The 22,884-nt window shown below is 38.7% G+C and overlaps 1 protein-coding gene across 1 annotated transcript in view; it reads right to left on the minus strand.

Annotated features, from left to right (window-relative positions):
• Window positions 1-22,884, minus strand: part of Nrx-1 (neurexin 1) — a 130,992-nt gene that overhangs the window by 27,417 nt on the left and 80,691 nt on the right. Inside the window, exons 16-20 of the mRNA XM_011506042.1 lie at window positions 19,431-19,753; window positions 15,989-16,280; window positions 14,944-15,237; window positions 14,695-14,873; window positions 14,436-14,607 (exon numbers count right to left, since the gene is read on the minus strand). Of these exons, the coding sequence (XP_011504344.1) occupies window positions 14,436-14,607; window positions 14,695-14,873; window positions 14,944-15,237; window positions 15,989-16,280; window positions 19,431-19,753 (1,260 nt within the window). The remainder of the gene's footprint in view (window positions 1-14,435; window positions 14,608-14,694; window positions 14,874-14,943; window positions 15,238-15,988; window positions 16,281-19,430; window positions 19,754-22,884) is intronic.

A 22,884-nucleotide genomic window follows, 5' to 3' on the forward strand; every position in this document is an offset into this window, starting at 1 on the left:
CTTCTTTTACTTTGTATTTCTCTCTCGTTTCGGGCCTTATAGGGGCAGGGGAATTAGTAACGGCTACCGAGTGCGAGAGAGGTCCTCAAGATTCCAAGCGTGAGAACTGAGGTTCGAAAGAAGACTTGGCTTTCTCAGGCCTACCAAGTGAACAGCAAGCACGAGGAGCTCCGACGGTTGTGTGGACCACCGCGTAAAGGGTCGGGGCGAGGGGAAAGGGCGACGCGCGAAATACGTACGTGCTTTTCCTCTTATTCTCGCAATTTCATGGGGGCAACGATAGGCTGATTATGGCGGCGAGGGTTTCGAGCTTCCGCGGCATTGCCGTGGAAAGGCGTTTTCTCACATCTAATTTCTGAACTCCGAGCGGCGAGTGTACATTAGGAGCGCAATTGCAAAAGTAATAATGGAACAATGACGTCATTATTATCGATTACTTTTATATCTAGCGTTGCAATAATCGTAGTAATCTATTAGGTGCAGCGGTAATTCCGTTGAATCCATGAAAACGTTTGCCTTACGTGAGCGAACGTACCTAATAGCACCGTGATAATTACTGCAAATACTACGGGGTAAAGCGCTTTCGTTTAAAAAGTAATTCTTGATAATCTTTGATTTTGAGAAAAAGTTGTTTTATTATCCACTGTCGATTTATAATTCGACTTGCAGTTAATTGAAATAAACGTGCGTGAGACAGTGTATGTATTGTAGAGATGTTGTCCATAATACGTAATGCGTAACGTAATTAGTGCTTATTACGACATAAAAAATTTAATTTCACTATTTGTAACAAATTCACAGACTTGGCACGATCGCGTACATACATGCAAATGCCCAAACATTATCTTTATGCGCACGACGTTAATTATTTAATATTTACTTAATCCGTGAGTTTACAGAAAGTTTTAGCATAAATGCAAGCAAAATGTAGCGAGTAATACCTTTTAATGCCTACGCGAGTAATAATATACATATAAAGCAATATTTACATTACTTTACATCAATAAACATTGTATAATTACAGTCTTGGGGACGTATTAAGGGTAATCCATACATTAATAAACATCTAAATTATTTCCATGGTTCTTAAAGTTAGTATCGAACAGTCATTTATACACAGAGTATTTGCTACTTTTCATATAATCAATCGATATTATTAGACACCCTCTCCTACTTTCACCTCGATAGTTTAAAGTATCGCCCGTTGAAATATGCTTTTATTGAATTGAAACTTGAGAGGGGATCGAGGGTCATCGCTAATATTACAAATGATCAAGCAATTCTTCGGGTGAAAGCTTATCATAGAATTTATCATAGAAAAAGTTAAGGGGCTGCGCGATGGGCCAACGGGGAAAGGCCATTGGAGAGGCCATTCGCGTAACTTGTTTCATGCACGAGCCGAAAAACGTGAGAAAAAAATGCGAAAAGGATAATTTCGTGTACTAGTGACTTCTTGGGATCAACTGGTCTCCTAGTAAGCCTGAGAAGATCTCGTCTCTGAAGGAGACTCGGTTCTCACGGCCAAAAAGCTCTCATCTCCCTCTCTGTTCTCTCGCATTCTCACTTCTCTCCCATCGTCTTTAGCGTGGCTTATTCTCATATAGCAACGTTCGGCTTAATCTCTGCAGCGCGAGAGTGATCTTTGAAGAGAATGCAGTGGCGCGCGCGCGCGCGCATGCGAGCGAGCAAGCGAGATATATATATATATATATATATATATATATATATATAGAGAGAGAGAGAGAGAGAGAGAGAGAGAGAGAACGCGAGAAATTCCGCGGCGATATGTGTTAAAAAGCGGCGGGTGCCTTCCTGGAAAGCAATGCATGAGCTAGTCGAGGGATTTTTTCCCGACCTCGATCCTCCTCGACCCTCCGAGGATCAGTTCCTCCTCCGGCGCATCGGCCTCCAGGGTTCTCAGAAATTCGGCCCAGCTCTCGTAAAATACAAATTAGTCCGTGAGTTGCGCTTCGAGTGTGCTTGCTGCAGGTCAAATTTCTCAGTGCCCATAGTCGCGGGGAGGGCGGCGAGAGAGCATTGGGACAGCCACGGCCACGAAATTCCAGCCGGGTTCAAAGGTCCCTCGCTCTTCTCTCCGCCGACAACGAGGATGGCGGAAGGGAGAAGGGAGGTTGATCCTCCCACGACCTCGTAGAGGCTCTCCTTCGGGCAAAGCGTGAGAACGAGGCTCGCGCTGCCGGTCAAATTTATATCGAGTGTACTAGGCTCGCAGCAGGGCTGAGAGGCCAATGGGTCCTCCCAGAACATCTAAGAGGTGTCCGCGGATTTTTCTCCCACCTTGCCACGAGGGTGACTATAACAGGAATTAATTATTCTACGATATTCAACGAAATAGATGGATAGATGGATAGGTAGATAGATAGATAGATAGATAGATAGATAAATAGATAGGTGAATACGTAAGTAGATACACTGTATTTATATATATATAAATATTTATTTATTTATTTATACATAGGCAAGCAGATAAATAGATCGATAGATAGATAAACAGATAGTTAGAAAGTAAGATAGATAGTGTGAGAGAAAGAGAGACATAGTCTGGCTAGGGTAGAAACGCATGAATGGGAGCAAAAGACACGCCGCTCGATCTTTCTTCTTCTTATTATTCTTCTACGACAGGAGGCATTGAAGCATGAAATTTTGGATTTTCAAACGACGTTATGACTAGGAGAGTAGAATAGAAATGGGAGGTGCGAAGTTACCCTTACTTCGTCCAAGTCGAGACTTCTTTACTTCGTCGGGCCTCTCTCTTTACCCCCCATGGCCTCCTGTACAGGCCCGATGCCTATTGTAACCTCTTTGAAGTGATGGAAATATCGTGAATTTTAAGTGCGCACGCGCCCCCCGCTGAGGATCGCTCGCATTATCGAAAGCGTGAAATTCTTGGGTAAAGCGTGACCGACACATTAGGAGTATAGAAGTTGGAAAGTGTATACCAAGACATTAGATTTTTACGTTTGAATGCGCCATTTTTAATGGCCTGCTTTCCATAACCGCTTCGAAAGAAGCCAGATAAATGATTATTTCCTTATAGACACTTTGGCCGCAAAGGCATAAATCTTTTAGATAAGTGACGTTTATAGTAGGAGAATAGAATAACCGAAGAGTTTTACAAGTCGAAAGGGCTGCCGAAGACACGGAAAAAAAGTACGAGGCACATCATACTATTTGAGTGGCGGGTGGCACTTTCCTTATAGTCAACCAACTTAGCTAATAACATTTCCTGTACCGAAGATTCGAATTGTCGGTAATGAATAATGTATTTTATTAAAGTAAAGCGCGACACTTTGATAAGCGCGTTAGACGCTGACAAATGCCCGTCGATCCCCGTCAACGTAGCTATATTAATTCAACAAATATTTAAACTAGTCTTTTAAAAATTCTATTAACTAAATTACGATAAAGTGCGTTATAATTAAGTATTAAGAATGATAAGTGGGCACGCTACGGCGAAGCACGCTAATAATAATAATTTGTAAACTGTTTAGCCTCTCGTGATTTTGTGATGTACAAAAATATCTTAATAATAGTGCAATATGGTTAAATATGTTAAACACGAATCAAGAAATCAAGAAATACAAGTCTACTAAAAATTTTGTTTATTAAAAACGAAAAAAAACACAAGTAAGTAATAATGACAATATCAATTAAAACTTTTGAAACAAGTATTATTATATTTCTTATAACTATAATATAATTATATTTCTGTTATAAATAGCGATTTATTAAATAACACAATAATAATTATTAAATTCTTTAGTGAGCATAAAGTTTCGCGTATTTTCATTTACAAGATAAAGGATTCTTTATGATTCATTATAATGTTTATTTATACTCTCAATTGAAAACCGTACGGAATCAGCGCATGCACAATTAACAAAAAAAAAAGGATAAAGTTCATAATTATCGACGAACGTTGAATAGAAAATAATAATTGTGCTTTATGTTCGCACTTACAATAAATAATGTATTCGCTGACTGATGATAATTAAAATATACCAATTACGTATCGATAAATAAATACAAACTTTATTTATATTTTGTTTTATTTATAAGCATGAGACAAAATATTCATTGCTCAAGATTATTCAAATTTTATGAATAATTACTTTGCAGCTTATTTAAGTCGGTTAAAAATAGAGACGAGCCAAAATACTATGGAAGGGCATTAGATATTTCTTAGTATTTGTTTTGTTTATGACTGGTCATGATGTATCCAGCAGACGTATGCATATATATATATGTGTGTGTGTGTGTGTGTGTGTGTGTGTGCGCGCGCGCGCGCGTGTGTGCGTGCGTGCGTGCCTGTATATATAATATATATATACAATAAGCCCGTTTGTTGTATAAAAAAAGCATTTGAACAGGTTTACTCAAAGTATTCTTCTATCCGGAAATTATAAAGAAGTGAGTATACATTGGGGATGCGTTACACACCCCCGTACCTTTAAGTCTAAAAATGAATGTGACTCGAGCTTTTGCATCAGGGTCGTATGAAGGTAAGAGCCATTGCGCAAATAGATTGGTTAAGGGTTGTTAAAAAGAAGCACATTCCATGGATGAGCGTCATAAGAAAATATATAGTGACTTAAAGTTTTCAAGCTGTTCAAATGTTTAGACGTTTGTGTCTGCTTGAACATTTGGAAATTAATTATGGTTGGTGTTTATGAAATTTTGTAACCAACGATGCGTCGTTTCGTTCAGACATTGACAAACAATGACAAAGGTATGAAAAAAACTAATGTACTCCTCTATACAATAAAGGTAGAAATAATGAGTTACACGTAATGCGATGAAATAAAAATTATCCTTATTGTTATTCGAATACTTAAGTATGCCCGTTAGAGTTCAAAAATGAAAGCCAAGTTTGTGTAAATGCATACGTTTTTAAAAATTTTCTTTATATATAATAATTTGCATTAGCAAATCATTCGTATAAAATATACTATCGACATATTTAGTATAGAGATCGACTACATCGTAGCTGATATATTAATATTCAATAAATAATACGATCTCTGAATTTATGGAAAGCTTTCTTATATTCTTTCTAGAGTAATTAAGTAGTGACGATTCGACCTGGTTAAAATGCTTAAAAGTCCACCTATTCATAGTAGCATTCATAGTAGTATCCAATGTAATTTAAATAAGACGGCATACGTTATTTATATTCTTATAAACATAAAAAAATTAAAAAATCTTATTGTAGAGCATAATAGTGGAATAGAAAGGAAAACGTTAGAAAAACACGGTGTTAGGGAGTGTTTGATGTACTAGAAGCTGACGAGTATTTGGGGCTTTAGATGATTATTTACACAATATCCATGCGTGACGACACATCGCTTTTATACGTTAGCTTCCACATATGAAGCAGAGCAGTAGAATGCTGGAAGAGGAATTCGACACATTAGTTACAGTGACTTGTCCCGAATGAGGAGGGTTATTCGGCTACGAAAACGGGGAGTGTGCGAGAGAGAACTCAGGCTGTCAAGACCTAGCGCGGATGCACCGTGTGCAAACGGAGAGCAGGAAACTAATAGAGAAAGAGCGAACGATACTCGCGCGCGCGCTCCCGGCTGTGCGTTGCTGCATGCAATAGAGAGAGAGAGAGAGAGAGAGAGAGAGCAAGCGCGATAGAAACAAAATAGCGTATACACGACAGAATAAGTATGTGAGGGAGAAATTGTGTGAGAGCGACTGTTGGGGTGGGGAATGGTACGGTAGGGGTAGTGGCACGGTAGGGTGAAGAAGGGGGGGGGGATGGCATGGATGGACGACGAAGCGAATAACCTAGCGCTAGTTAGATCGTAGCCCCGTTTCTCCTTCGAAAGGGTTAGAGAGTTTCTAACGCTCTCGAATTTCTACTGAACAGGGTAGTAGGAATACGGGCTGCACTGGCGATGCAGTCTTCTGCAACGGCGATTGCAATTTATTACCCCCCGCTGCTGCCGGTTCAACGGCATCGCGCCTTATTACAAAACAAAGCGTCCGGCTCAGTCCCCTCCACCCTACCATTCTCGCTCTCACTCTCTCTCCCCCCCCCCTCTCACTCTCTCTCTCTTTTTTACACAACGGACACACAAACACACGCACGAAAACGCTCGCACTCTTCATCGTCGCCGCAGCGACCGCTCTCATCGACCCAATCGCTATTCACTCCCACTCTTCTGTCATTTATATACTTACAATTATATTGCGCTGATAATGACAACTGCGTTTTCTTCCTACTTTGTGCTTCGTTTTCCACGGAATGCTTATGCGCATCGATAACGTAGAGAGCGGAAACGGCGAGTACGCGCGTACAGCAAGAACCTTGGCGACCGACGACAATCGCTCGCACGCTTGCGCGCCTTCCTATTATATCTCCAAGCACATTGTATGGAAAAGCGCGTCTCGGCGCGACGGGTGGGTAGTTTGGGGGGAGAGGGCTATATTAGAGACAATGTGTCGCGAGTCGAATAGTAGGTATTTGCTTATGATTAGAAAAACATAAGAGAATCTCTTTTGAAAGTGTTTCAGCAGGGCCATAAACTTATCCGGATAGTAGGTCGCTTAGGAGCCTGGCCTATGTTCGAAATTTGCGACTGGGCAGTACGGCATTCGCGGATAGGGCAACGACTTTGGACTGTTGGTGGGGGGCGATGGTATATAATCAGAGAGAGAGAGAGAGAGAGAGAGAGAGAGAGAGTGAGAGAGAGCGAGAGAGAGAGGAAGGTGGGGTGCGTCGCACAATAGCATTCGGCTAACCCGCCGATCATTTTGAGCCTTATACCCTTAGGATTAGCCTCGTCACAAAGACTTGAGGATGCATGCTATCAGGGATCCAGGAACAAGGGGCTACTGATGCTAGCCTATGCTTTTTATATTACGTCCATAAGTGAAACTTCTTAGGCTTCTAATGAACGCTCGCTCGCGCGTCTCACCCTCCTCCCCCCACCCGCCTCTCTACGTGACCGTGCACTTTATATTCGGTTGCATCAGAAACAGTCCATGCAGAAATATTAAATAATAATAAAATCAATAATAAGAGATTAAATTAGCCTTTGATGCTATTGTAATGCACGTTGGCTATAATTTTTAGATGATATTTTATGTCTATTTTGAATATTACCTACGCTGCCGAATCGCAAAATTTTTCTTCCATTTGTGTTTTCTAACTATCATCCTTTATGCTGCTGCTATGTCTCTTTATTTATGTTTTGCATTTCATTTTGGCTGTTGTCAAAGGGCCTTGGCGAAGAAGTGCTACTTCCACATTAGGATAACATAAGAGAGGGAAAAGTAATTTAACGTTAAAATTTAATATGTATAATATTTCAGGGCTGCCTCGAGCTTAAAAGTTTGTTACATTTTTTATTGACGTACGATAGTATGTTTATCAGGCTACTGCGAATATTATCAAATATTGAAATAGCGTTAAAACAGAAAAAAAAAGAAAAGAAAAAATAAACGAAAAATGAAAAGAAACAGAAGAATAAAAGTAACAGACATACGACTTGCCTATGATCGAACCTACCAATATATTCATTCGGAAGAAAGTCGTTTCAACGCTTGTTGTCTATATTTTGTTTTTTGATTCTTACGTTGAGTAAACAAGCACCACTTTAGGATCAAGAAAGTATAAGCTTCTAAGAATAAGACGTGCTCTTATGCATGGAGGTCGTCCGTTCTCTCTCGCTCTTGCTTCCGTGGATTAATACATGAAAAGTAAGCGCGCGCGATTATCGGCTGCCAACTCGCGCGTCCAAGCATTAATTAGATAAATTCTAAATAAGACGTGGTGCATCGAAAGCAACGTCTTAGAATCACGCTAACGTCTTTTCGTCACACTCGGGTTATTAGCACTATTTACAGATAGATCCGATCGGTTATTCCGAGTTAGTTTCTTTGGCGGCTGGGCGGCGTTGGCGGCGGTGGGATTTTGTAGAGGGGGTAGGTGTTACAGATGCGACGAAACGGCCTATTTATGAAATATCAATTAGATGGCGGGAGAGGAAGAGCAAAGGCAACAGCGGCTTAGATCGTCGCGATGGCCTGAATTTTTTGTAGGTGACGAAAGGGTTAAAAATCTGAGCAAAGTAGTGCGATTTATGGTCAGGTGATCATGAGCCGCGAGGAGCTCGACTCCCGGCGTTGGCCGACGCCACCTCCACCGAGCCGCCCACCCTAAAAAATTTTAGGGCCGAGCTTCACCACGCCCATCGGGCTCCTGGGGGCCTCGTCGATGGCAGCCCCTTCGGTTCGCCTGGCTCCACTACGCATAATTTGATAAATTTAGTTACCAGGCTTATATACCGCCGTAGAGCTAGAAACTTTTAGCCAGGCAAATGTATTCTAATTAAATCAAATTACATTCACCCCGTACTGCTGCTCGGCGAGCGGCCTTTATCTCGCGAACGCCACTATACTGACGCATCTTCGACCGCGAGCGCGTTTCCTCTTTCTCTTTTCCTTCTACCTGTCTTCTTCTCACTCTCACCCCCCCCCCTCCCCGCCCATTCATTCTCATTCGCTCGTTCCCCCCTTTTCCTAACCTTTTCCGACACTTGCGTACGTGCGTGCGCGCGCGCACATGACTTCCTCTCGGCGACCTGATTCCGTGATAAGGCCAAAAGATGCACCGACAATCATCATCAAGCGGAAAATGAAATGATAGATAAAGACTAGCATTATCACACGTATTTATACGTATGTCCTGTTCTCTCTCTCTCTCCCTCTCTCTCTCTCTCTCTCTCTCTCTCTCTCTCTCCCACTCTCGGTGCTTCTGTTTATGATGCTGTGTGTTTGTATGTGCGCGCGGGCGCGCGAGTGTGCAATCAGGTGAGCAAGCGAGTGAGTAGCGGAGAGAGAGAGAGAGAGAGAGAGAGAGAGCACGTGAAAGGGGGGGGGGAAACGAGCGGACCTTAAGTTGCGAATGAGCAAAGGCTCAAACATTTAATTAATACGGCGCGTCAGCTCACTCTTTACATAGGAATCGGCTACGAAACCGGCAACATTAGTTGTTTTCTCGTCAACGATCTCATAAGTAGATTTCGTTGCGAAATTTTCAGCGCAATGTGCAAAGAGCGACTGCAGAAAAGACTAAAGTGGACATTGGCGGAGACCATTCTTTCTTCTCGTTTTCTCCTCATTTTTTAATAATGAGAGCCGCGGTGCGCAAACGAGCCGAGTGAGTACGAGCGAACAGCAACACAATGCGCGCACTCGTACACCAGCGATAAGAAGAGCTGGGTAATAATGACGTCGTCGGCGAGTTTCCACGCCGACAAAAAGGCGACGGAGAGTCCGAGATTGGCGCTGCATCGAGCGGTCAATGCCGGTGAGAGGGGATAGTGCCGCGCATTCCTCCTAGACAAGAACGCCTCGGCTAGAAAAGGCCCGTTGCTATGGGATTACGTAGGAGAAGATCGAGAATTCCCCTACGAGTGGCAGGAAGGCATGAAGTGGCAAGAGGATAAGCGCCGTGAGGCCCCGCGAGCCCGTTCCTTCCCCCGTGGAAACCGGTACGCACGTACGCTTCTCTCTCATTCGTGCTCTACCCCCCCCCTTGCTCTCTCTCTCACTCACTCACTAACTCACTCTCGTTCTCTCTCTCTCTGTCTCTCTCTCTGTCAATCGTTCTCTCCCTTTCTCTTTCTCTATCTCTCTCTCTCTCTCTCTCCATCCCTCGCTCGTCTTCCTTGCTCTGTCGTTCTCTCTCCCTCGTCTCTCCGTAGCTTCGGAAACTCTCGGTACCGTTGGGGTGGGGCAGGCACACTTCTCGCCGGGAGAGAGAGTGAGAGAGATAGATAGAGAGAGAGAGAGCGAGAGAGAGCGAGAGAGAGAGAGCGAGTGTGAGAGCAGCACCCCTCCTACACAGGGCTCGGCCGACCCATCTCCCACTACGGAGGTGGTCCCTTTTCTTCCTTTTCCCCGTGAGACCCTTACGGCGTTACTTAAGACTAATGAAGCGGATTAACGTCTTGGTCGGTATTAGGAATGCAGAAGGGCCTCGTCGGTCCCTTCGATTTGAAAATTAAAGTGGAAAAGCCGGCCCAACCCATCCCCTCCCCCTCGATACGTCACTGCTCGTTCGGCCCAGCAATCGTCTTGGGGTTGAAAAACTTTGGGGCTTTTCCTTGCATTTCAAGGTTTTCACTATTAGGAGACTAGAAGCTATTATGTGGAAAACTGGGACTTCCCTAACAGCCCTTGGACCCTAGATGCAGCCAGCTCATGCACTTTTCTCCCCCCTATCGAGGGAAATGCAGTCGAGGGGTTTTCCTAGCCTAGGATAACATAAGTGGAAAAATAAAAAGTTTTTCCGAGGGCAGGGAAATAAAGCGCTTGGAACCTGTCCCGTCTCCAGGGAAGAAAATTATCGGGAAAATGGGAAAGTGACGATACGCGTGCCGCTTACTCTGGAAATTTGCGTACCAAGGGAAAAGTGTGCGTCCGTTTATGAAGAGTTTCTCTCGTTTTGCGCTCGAATCCCTGTGGCCCCAAAACGTCGTTAGAGTCAATAATCTCCCTTATCTCCTGACAATGCACATCTTAGATTTGTTTACTTGTTGACTAGGCAAGTATAGGGCGAAGCGAGTAGAACGGCTTTTCCGAAATTCAATGGCTGGCCCATGGATGAAAAGGGAAAGCAATTATGGCAAGGACACGAACCAGGGTAACAGAAAATTCCAAGCGGTGCTTCCCCCTCATCGTGAAAAATGGAAAATGGAGATGGATGAAAATCGGTGGAGGCCCCCCAGTGAAAATTGAAAAAGTTCTATGGCTTGCGACAATTATTTATTTCCAAGTTTTTCTCAAATTAGTTTTGATAGAGTGCAGTACATTAAAGCGTTATCGCGTTATAATACGTTTAAGCGAAATATGCGAGGTGATAAATCATGGGCAAAAGTTAATCTTGTTAATAGCATTTATGTGTTGATTAATATGTGCAGAACGGCGGACTGATGTTTAGTAATTAGGGACGACGACAAGCCAAACTCGAATATAATCGGGTAAAGAGCGCACAAAAATAAATGCCTATATTGAAAGTAAAACGCCAAACAACCAAAATAGTTATCGCCTAACGCGAACATTTATAGTGCAAAAATATCGTCACTCATTGCTTTGATTTCAGCATGATAAATTATCCTCTTTACTATTAAATTAAAAATTTTTTTTAAAACCACTTTTAAGATCATTTAATTAAAATACATTGCTCCACTCATTGTGCGTATATACATTAATCAATAGCTTTAATGCGACGCTTTCCTGATTCATCAACACTTTGTTATACAGTATGAACATTTTTTTATTGAAATCGTGGCAAATTTTCGCGGAATGAATTTGTTGAAATATTTTAGATTAATTTATAGCCGTGAGAACAAGAAAAGGCGTGTTTTTTACGTAATTCGTTTTATCTAAATGACGGGAATACTATTATTGCCTAGTCAGATAATTTCGATAGCTTTTGTTTTGCATGGAGATTAATGGAACATCCCGAGCATATCCAAAACAATATGAGTTTGAATAAAATATTTAGACAATTATATTTTTGGATATCATTTGCTTGAAATATGTTTTAAATAAATTAATAAAAAGTAAACAACAAATAACAATAGTAATAGTAATAATAATAAGAACAACAACAACAACGACGACGACGACGACGACGACGACAGCAACAACAACAACAACAGCAACAACAACAACAACAACAACAACAACAACAACAACAACAACAACAACAACAATAATAAAATAAGAATAATAAGCAATAGAATAAAAATAATTACGTGCTTTGAAAATAAGAACCCCTGATCAATTGATCGAAATTACATTTGAATTTTTTGAAAATTTGTCTAATTCTAATGTGGTATATGTGCAATGGATACGCACGTTTATAATATACAAGTAATTTAAATAATTTCAACAATTTACGATTTATGCAAAGTCACGAGTATTTAAAAAATTATGAAGCACGATAATTGTTCACTTATATAAAAAATTGTTCTTAATGGTGATATTATGGAAAGGCCAATTCATGAAAAAGAGGAGAATCTGCTTTTAAGAATAGTAGATGATATAAGCTAATGACTATATAAGCTAACATTACACATGCCCTAGGGCAAGTGGAACCGAAACCAATTATTTTATCTCATGGAACCAGGCTCGTAGAAGTGTAAGCAAGGTTTCTTCGATTTGACTAAGGAGCTTTTAAATATTCGTCTCGATTTCATGGGCATAACATTATTTGTATAGCTGAAAGGACCGGAGACCCGACCACCCGCATCGCAGATGTTTTGTGGTCTCAATGAAAAGACGGAGCCAATTAACTGGCTTTCTCAAATCAGGCTCGCAGGAGCTCGAAGAAGGTCAATTTTCTAAAGGAATTTTTGGGTCCGCCCCCGACTAAGTCGGCTTTCGAATTAGAATTTCCGAGCCTCTGCCTATGCCCGAGACCGTTATTCCGAACCTTTTTTCCGACCTTCTATTTGTCAGCAGCCGCTTATCCAACTTGTGCACCGAGTTTTTCTTACTTTGTCCCATTTGCATTACAAATGTGCATTTTTGGTTCTTGCGTATTTGGAATTTTTACCTCGACGCGTCATTAAATGTTATGCAGCCCCTACGTTTTATTATGACGGAATTAGATTTCTTATATTTTACTCTCATACAATTCAAAATTCAATGCCATATTGTCGCATTTACATATGGGTCTATATAATTGCATTTGCACTTGTATTTGCATTTGCTCAAAACGTCATTGCACGTAAAGCAAATCCCATTCCCAATGAATGTCACGAATACTCTGGCGCAATGAGTTGTATTAAAAATTGATGTTTTAATGCGCACAATGAAGTAACATAAAGAATTTAAGCTAATAGTAGGAAAAAAGGGTTTTGCTAAAATTAAATTGTTTTAAAGTTTCGATTTTATATGGATTTTCCTTTAAAATTAGAATCTAATATAATATTTATAAAAACTCCATTATTCAGTAAAACTTTAAAAATAATTCTGACATTTATTAAATGATTATCAAAGTTAGAAACACTTTAAACTAAATTTAACTCAAAGTTTTTCTCATGGAAATACTAAATTTGTTTATATTTGAAATCATATCGACTGTTCATGTATATATATATATATATATATATATATATATATATATATATATATACATACAAATATTAATAATTTTATTTAATAACCCTTTTTACAGGAGTTTTATTAAGATTTATTAAGATTTTATCAACGCCGTAGTTCTTAATAATATTTTCTTTATCAGCCCTATACATTTCTTTTATGATAATCGTCCTTTACTTTATTCTATATATTCCATACCTGTTAAATTATATCTATAATACTTTTCACATAAATTACGTACTTCTGCTTCATTGCAATATATTCCTTTGAAATTCCTGGCTGCGCATTGCTTTTAACCGAAATTTGAGTAAGTTGTAGGTAGTCAATTTTATTTTTTAAATGAAACGCTTTGATATAATTTTACGCTGTTTAATATTAACAATTATTTATAGGCATCTGTAGATTATTACCGTATAAGCATTCTACTATTTTAAAAAATAGTATTTTTCAAAAAAAGTAGATGATACTATTTATTTTTTATGTAATATACATTTGATTAATACGTTTTAAGTTATTTTTTAAGTATAGAGCTGAGGTACTATTTGATGAAATTTTTTCAAATCAAATTCTCAGCTGTCTCTCTCTCTCTCTCTCTCTCTATCTTTCTCTCTCTATCTCTCTCTCTCTCTCTTTTAAAGCGTTATTTTGCTAGTTAGTTTTTATTAAATTTTTATTAATTTTATTAAAATTAATTTATGTAGAAGCCAAGAATTTAATAAATTTAAGATCCATGAAAAGGTTGATTAATCTTGTAGAAATATCTTTAGATGAAAAATGAGGGGGAATTTATTAATGCATCTAATATATTTTTTATAAAGTAGTCTTTTAAGGCCTGCGGTGGAAATAATTTCAGAATCGTTAGATAGAAATGTTAATCAATGCATCCTCCCAAGCCATCCAAGGAATTTTGTACGAAATGAAATGCGAGCAGCGGCTTTCGTATGTCGTTGAGAGTAAGCCACGCCTATAGATATAATAATAACGATAACGGGCTCGACTTTCTCACGATGATCAGCGCAGGGTCCCACCAATGGGAGTGCGCAGCACAGCACCGGGACCAGATAAGTGCCCAATGAGGCTGTTTCTGAGGGACGCTCGGCGCTGCGCGAGAAATCCGCCGAGGGCATAAAAGTGGCTTTGAGACGCACCTTGGACAGTCAGTCGGACGATGGCTCGCAGGGGAGTTTGTTCGGGTGCGGCCGAGAGACGCGATGCGGGCTCCTCTTTCCTTTTCATCGCTCGTGAGCGCTAGCACGTGATGAAGGGAGACCGGCTATCAAGCTTACCTTGTGGATGATTAGCTTGAAGGTTGTAGTCGTCGATCTGCAGTGTGCTGTTCGCTCCGTTTCTCGTGAATCTTATCACGTGGTATTGGTTGTCGTTGACCTTTACGCCGACCTCGCCAATCGGGTGGTCGTTCGTTCCCAAATCGTATACCGCGAAGACGTTACCCTCCACCTGGAGATCGAGCGAGCGTTAAGGGTCGAGGTGCAGTGCAACGCCCTGGTCAATCGAGCTACGCTCGCATGGATAATATATACTCACGATTTCGATCTCGAGGTAATCGTTGCTCGAGGCGGACTCGATGCGAAGTAGCACCGCGTCGTTGGCTGTCGTCGCGAATCCGAATGCCAAGGTGTCTCTCTTCATTTCCGGCCTCCTGTCGGCTGGAAATGTGTAGGTGATAAGGCCTCGTCCGGCGCCAAACTCGAACGATGCGGCCTCTGCAAATGTAGAATCGATATTTTCCGTCGCTTTGCTTCGCTCACTACGGGCGCTGAAAATTCGACGTACCGTCGGCACACGTCGGCCCGGAAAAGCTCGTCATGTCGCAGTCGCACGTGTAACTGTTCCACTGCTGAACGCAGGTGCCGTGATTCGAGCACATGTCGTGCGTGCATTTTTTGCCCGGGTGGAGGTTCGCGTAGGCGTCGCAGCCTGACTCCACTAGGGAACTTGGGACTACGGCGTCGGAGATGAGGTCCGGACTCTCGCCGCTGAGGTCCAATGATGCGAGGCATCCCTCGAAGCCATGTCGGCTTATTATCGACTTTGGTAGCAGTGAATATTGTGCTTTCTCCATACCACCTAAGCATACAAGTTATCCCGTTTCAATAATCGCGTGAAGGAGCGTGTCATTCTCTTTCTTATTATTCAGTCTAATTTACTTTTCATTTATTTCATTATTCTGCCATACAAAGCATAATCGTTTAATCTGTAGCTTGTATATTTAAACTTATACAATTGATTACAAAGTGCTACAAATGTGGATAAGTAAGTTTGCACTATTTTGCCCTGACGGCATAACACACTTTTGAAACAACCTTTTTTTCTATTTTAGAAAATCCGTGAGTTTTATCATTATAACGTACATTACGAAGGGAAACTACTTTGATGTAATGACTTAACATTTTTGAACTGTTGAAAAAGTTTTTCACCTTTTTTAAAATGTAATTATTTTCAGGAATGAATTATATTTACTATATCGGGTGCACTTACTGCGTACACGAACTTTGTGTTCGAGTAACATTTGAATACACGAATAATTTATACTTATAATGTTTTCATAATTGCTTTTATTATAATTCTCTCTTTTCTAATCCAATTATCTTACAACGAGCTTTTATAGTGCAACCTGTTACTTTATTAAAAAGTAAATTTTAATCAAATAGATCTAGTTAATTCAACATCACTATTTCTTTAACATCATAAGAATTCATAAAAATTATATCAATGCAATTTAACACAGTATGAGGCCGTTGATGTGCACTGTCAATTGCATTAATAATTTAATCGGGATACGAATTCAGAATGACAACGGCGGAAAGCCTCGCCATACCAATGAAAAGTATCCCGTCCAGATCGAGATTTTCATTGTTCCCGGGACTGTTAATAACGGCCACGTGATCGTCCACGGCCAGTGTATGCCTCTTAGGTGCGGGTCTCGCTATGCTGACCGCGTGCCATTTGCCGTCGTTGAGCCGAGTCTTGGTGCTGTCACGAATTCTGACTGGTCCATCGCCTAAGTCGAATACGTAGTGCACGTGGCCATTAACGAGCTCCACGGCGATGAAGTCGCGCTCGCGACCTGCGTTGTATAGGATCAAGCCATTTGGTTCCCTTGTCTTGAACTGTAAAAACAAAACAATAAAAAATGAAGGATATGTTTGAGAAGGGGATTTTTATTTTGTTTTGTTTTATTGTGTTTATCGATGAGAAGCGATCGATTTTAGATGATAGACCGTTGACAAAAACCCAAACAGAGGTTTTGATGCTTTAATTTCTTATTATTGAATGTAGTCTAAATTGTGAATGTCATTAGATCATACGACACATGCAGACATGTCTTGTACACTATCTATGCCATTCTTAGATAATAGCAAATTCATCAATTCCTTTTTCATACTATTTTTTCCAGTGAGTAATTCACTTAAATGATATTAACTATTACGATTAATTTAATGTGTTGATAACGTAGCCTTGTTTTCTTTTACTATTATATATTTTTTTCTAATTGTATTTGTAGTAAGGACAGATATAGTTTTTAATCTACATAAGTGAATACTGCAGTCAAATTCATTTTCGAAATATTAAACAAGTTTCTTTTATTTATTTTTTTTTTTTTTGTCATATCATTAAACGTTTTATTTTTAATTAACATTCTTACAGTACATTGTCAATTAATGCATATTTGCTAAAAAATTATTTCAAATGTACTTCGGAACTAATTATAAGAGATTAATATTCAATAATTATGTAACTTATCTAATACACTGGTTAATATATAGAAGAGTATTTGACTTAGACAAAAATATCCATTATGATTAATGAATTATTTTATAATTAATTAAAATTTATTTTTTAAATAATACTTAAAAAAAATGAAATTTATGATGCATGTAATAGTCAAATGTATAACTATTATATATATATATATATATATATATATAGAAAGTTCAGCGATTGTATACACAATCTTATAGTTTAAATTTAATTTAATTTTTAATTTTTTATGGTAATAAATAAAGTAATTAAAGAATAAATGAATATTTTAATCAATTTTTCTATTCAAATTAGGTTAACTTTGGAATGCTCATTAAATTCAATTATGAATTTGTTCTAATTTATTATTTGGTAGATAAATTGTAATTTAATATTACTATTCGTGATTTTTAAAAGAAAATTCTTGCATGAAAAGCAATTGTTGCTATGATTAAATTATTTTAATCACATGTGAATTTAAAGCAACAATAATTGATATTTTAAAGCGATATAAAATGTACGGTAATTTATTTGGGAGTGGGTCGCTTTGAAACAAGTTGCAAAGTATTATATTAAAACAATAACAAGGACTTCAACATAAATAATAAATAAATTATTTAAAGTAAATAAGGAAAGAAGGAATATAGTATAATCATGTAGATATATCAATTAAATATATTAGAGAAAATGATATTTTATTTTTATAAAAAATTTATTAGTAAATTTTATATACAATGATATATATGTAGAAGTATTATTAAGATTATAACCATTTGACATTATAAAATATAAAATTATTTTTCTTTTAATTAAATTAGGCACATTGAAATGTCAATGCATTTGTTGATATAATTATAATTATTTTATTCTAAATTGAGCAGTCTTAAATCTGAATCAATTAACGACTACTTTCAATTATAAATTGATCAATGCGTATATTTCTTAATTTCAAAAAGCGTATATCTATTTGTACGTCTGTTGAAATATTTAATGGCTATATTAATACTTGGATAAAATTAATGTATCATTCATTAATAAACTATTGTTTACGTTAGTCCCCTGTGAATCCTTCGATACATTCATACTGTGAAATATTATTAGAAAATTACGAAATATTATCGTACGTTCTTAATTTTTAAAATATAGTACAATGAGGTTTATAATATGGTAAATATAATTAGAAATATGAATTTGTACATATTCCTCTTTGATTATGCGAATGATACTCTATTCTCGAATGCTTATTGCAAAGAACGATGATGGAATATCATTCTGAAAATATCTTCGACAATAGTTGAAAAGTAGTAGAATGTAAATTCTAATTTGAAAACAATTAAAAGAAGAATAACTTGCTGAGAACTATTTTATCTTGACCTATATTACTTTTACTTTAAGCTAAACGTGAGAAATTACATTTTCGTTTCTAATATGGAATATATCATCTTATTGAAAATGCTTTTACATTGTGTTAATTAATGCCATAACGGTATATCATATCTGAAATTACACTTTTAACTGGACTTTGACTTACCAGATCCATTGTCAAATACAAGCACGTGTAACAAATATTTTGGGTATTAGAGGTGCGTATAATTAGATCGCTATCCCAAGCATGAATCTGTAAATTTGGATAAAATCTATTCAGCCAGCGTAACTTTAATAGTTGTATTCCGAAATTTTGGAAAATAAATGCCATTTCAATTCTATTCTACCTTCTTCCCCTATAAAAACGCGTTTATCATCGAAAGTCGAGTGGACATTGACATTAATGATTATTTCCTTGCATTATTAATATCGTAAGTTTAATTTATGTACGAAGTTATTAAAATAGTTGAATTATAATATTTCGCATAAAGGCATATTTATTTCAAACTTTTTTACCTTTTCTTTTTATAGACGGTGTAAAACTTTTAATTTGATTGATTTTTTTATATTTATGTGGGCATTAATTCCCATAAATGCAAATATTTTAAATAGCTCCGTGTATATATACTCGACTGAAAAATGCTAATGCAAATAATAATCACACGTAATTGTTCACTTTTATATATCGTTATTCGAGAACGATATAGAAAAGTTTGAAAAGTGTCTAACACCGCGTTAATTACCCTTTCAACTCACAAGCAAAGTTTTTAATGCGTCTACATAATATATACCTCATACATAAGCCTCTGTAATAATATCCACGTGCTATTATTGGTCAATCGATAAACCAAAAACTTAACATATTGCGCGCTAATGTTGAACAATGAGGCGCATTGAAGTGGCGCAGTTAAATATTATAATAGCCGTAAGTTCGACAATTGAGCAAACTGATATCTGCCAAAACGTATAATCGGGCGGAGCGCAGGCCGAAAGCAATCAGGCCATAGCTAATGCAAACTTGGGGGACAATCGCAATGCCAGAATACGAATTATAATGTCAAATTCCAACAAAAAACGAAGATATGTCGAGAAAGTGTGATACGCGAAGCCGGTTGCGGCTTAGCTCGTTGCAATAGAACGATAGGTGATATTACCTGAAAGTAGATGTTGGTTTCGACGTAGGCCTTGAGCACCGGCAGGCCGACGAATGTGTGCTTGGAGGTAAAGGTGACGGGATGGTGGACCGGATGGTTGCGCTTCTCGTACTTGCCGTTGAGCCGGATTATAGGTGTAAGACCCTGATGGGAGGTTTGATGCGTGCCCGCGTTCCTCGCTATCTCAAGGTACGGATATCCGTTAAACCAGATCTGCTGTAGGAGGCCAACGAAGTGGGGTATCTCCTCGCCGGAGTGTAGATATCCGCCAACGTGGAGCGTCCTGAAGACGAGGCTGTTCTTCTCGCCCAGCATCGCCTCGGCTGCAACATCCGAAATGAGAAGAGAATCTGTTTGTCGACTGTGTGCGTAGAGAGGGTCACCCGACATTGTTAGCTATTTGTCGACGGGAGGCCGGAGGTTGGAATTAGTTCGCGCCAGCTCCGTCGACTCAATATTGACGTTCGCTCGCGCACATTTAATCGGTCAATCCTGTCGGCTCGCGTCCGCATCGTCTATCGGCAAACTCGGCTTGCGTCCGATGTATTATTGCCATTGACATACGCTGATATTAAACCCGAGCATTGCCTTACTTCGTAAAATCAAGGAAATCGATTGGCCAATCAGAATCGGGATCGATATTCAACACTTACCTATGTTTCACACTGATATTTACAGTGAGAGATAGACGGGGGAAGGGGCACGTGACCCCCATTGGTGCTGCATCTTTTGTAAATGCGAGACGCTTTGAGACTCGGTAACGCATAATGGAACTGCCGTGAGTTACCGACATTTTCCGCGGATTTCTCTTGCAGCGAGAGGATTTTCTGCCAGCTCTTTGTTAGTTACCGCTCACGCTTAGTCGTATGTGGGATATTGAAATGACTATGGCGAAAAAATTGGAAATTTGCCACCACACGTGTCGAAGTTTTTTTTTATATGGTAAAGCTGACCGCACTCCCTCATGGATTCGTTATTATTATTATTATTATTTATTTATTTTTTTTTTTTCATAATACTGAAATCTGCAATATTGCGAAGCATCGTTTATGTCATCGCTGAGCAATTATCGAGCGTATGAAACGTTGCACTCGCTACTATTTATTTGAGCTTTGAATGTTGTGCAGCAACGAGCGACGGAAGATTTCTCGTACTGGCGTTCGCTTGAGTTACAAACATTTTTCCAGAATTTTTGGTAAACCGAGGCTCATTTAAAATTCTTTCTTTGTCATCAAAACAATCTCTCATTACTCTATCCGTCTATTTTCTGCCGTTCCAAATTCTTTTAGTATTATACATGTGAAGTTCGCAAACTTGTACATGACTGGACGTAACTTTAAGCTTTATCTAATATATTCGCGTACGAGAGTGTAAAAGAAGTACATCACAAATGGGCAAGTGCTCGATTTTGGCATGTACCAGATAAGAGAAAGGAGTAAATCGGAAAAATGGTTGGAAATAGATAATTGATAATGAGGTCTTTCTCAGCTACGACGAGCCTACTTCCAATAACCTCGGAGGAAATGGAAAAGAGACCGGTAAATTTCTCGCAAATAACTCTTCCATTTATCGACTGAACATTTGCATTCTTATCGATTTTGTCTTGTTTCATCCCATCTCTCTCTCTCTCTCTCTCTCTCTCTCTCTCTGTAATAAATCGGGAAGCAAAAAATATTCAGAACTCGTCTTTTCGTATGCCACGGAAGTACTCGACTCCTTCATTCTGCGTGTTTTCGAATAACCTTCCCTGTCTAAGCTGGTGGCTGTCAAGTAACTCCAGAGAACGGAGGTTGAGAAGTCGTTATAGAAGGGACTTTCGTGCATATGCTAATTGAAACCATATTCTTCGGTAGATTACGAACGGGCACGAGAATATCGCGTGAGCCTTAGCACGAGAGGTTGAAAGTGGCAGAATTTAGGATGAGAAAGCATATGCTTCCCCCCCCCCCCTCCCGCTTATTTTTCTTCTTTTTTTTCCGAGATCGAGAAATCGTAGATAGAGCGACATTTTTGGGGTATCCGTGGAAAGTGTCCCCTATTGGACATCGGTAGGATGGACGACGTTCGTCCAGTCGTCGATTGCAGGCCAAACGGGTATTAAAAGCTCTGTCCTTATTTTTTAGATAGATTGGGCTTCTCTATTTCATTTTAACTCGCTAGGCCCCGATTAGTTTGTGTTATCTGTTAAGCGTCGAAAATTAGTCCAGCTTTTGAGCAGAGTGAATTTCCGGGAGATTCTTTTTTTTTTATTTCTGTTTCTGCGACATGGAAGGTACAGACACGATTTTCATGGTGAGCTTCAAATAGCCGTTAAACTTTGCTGCGAAGATCGACGATTTTTTATTGCCGAGCGAGAAACCGTATACGGACATTTAACGACGACATGTGCTGGAAAGCATCGCCGGTATATTAAAGGTGGGAAAATTATACGCAAGAACTTTCTCAAATTGGTAGCAATATTAAAAAAAAAAAAAAAAAAAAAAAAAAAAAAAAAAAATGTAATCAGATAAGGAATTACTTTGCTCATTTACGGTATCGCAAATAAAGTTTCGCAAGTAAAGTTAGAAACTCTAGATATTGCAATGATTTTATTATTCGTATTGCAATTATGCTATTTACGAGGAAACCGATCATGGTTCGGAACTATTTTCAACTTTATACACGATAAGTTTAAATTTTATTAGTATTCTGCAGATTCGAAATGCGTGAGAATTCATTTTATTAACGAACGCAATGATTGGGTTGAAATGCAATTTAAAGTTTATTTTGCATTAGCCAGGGAAAAACAGATTATTATAAAAAATGAAGCTAAACTTGGCGACGGGGCTTTTCTTCGAACAAAAGTTAGGCAAACCTTTTTCGGAACATTTACCATTGACATAGATCGAGCTTTAGAAATATGAGAAATTTTGTCGGTCCGATTATTCGTATTGCGAGGACAAACGATACAAAAGCTTTGAAGCTCTGCGTTGGAAGTTGACCCGAAGCGCTCCAATAAATATGCAAAAACTTCAGGATGCATAAAAGTGGTTGACTGCACATGAGTCAATCCGCTTACCTATTTCTGTCTCTCTCTCTCTCTCTCTCTCTCTCTCTCTCTCTCTCTCTCTCTCTCTCTCTCTCTCGACTATTCAGCCAATTCTCAAGACAACGGTCTTTTCCTTTTTCTATTGCCTTCATCTTTCGAGCTTAAAAATATTTTATAAAATTTCTTTAACTCTTCAAAAACTTTCCCCAGATAAAATAAAATTCCTTAGTCCTTATTTAAAATATTCCAAGTGAAATTCATTGTATTACTATCATTATTCTATTATCGTTCATTCTTTTATTTTAAATTACTTAAGAAGAAATGAAAACGAAAAGCTGTAAGATAATTTAAAAATATTATAAAATAATTTACGAAGCGATCTCGAATTTCTCTTGTACATTTAGCTCGAGATAATATTATATTATT

Source organism: Ceratosolen solmsi, unplaced genomic scaffold (assembly GCF_000503995.2).
Source record: "Ceratosolen solmsi marchali unplaced genomic scaffold, CerSol_1.0 scaffold7, whole genome shotgun sequence".
In the NCBI taxonomy this organism is placed as follows: domain Eukaryota; kingdom Metazoa; phylum Arthropoda; class Insecta; order Hymenoptera; family Agaonidae; genus Ceratosolen; species Ceratosolen solmsi.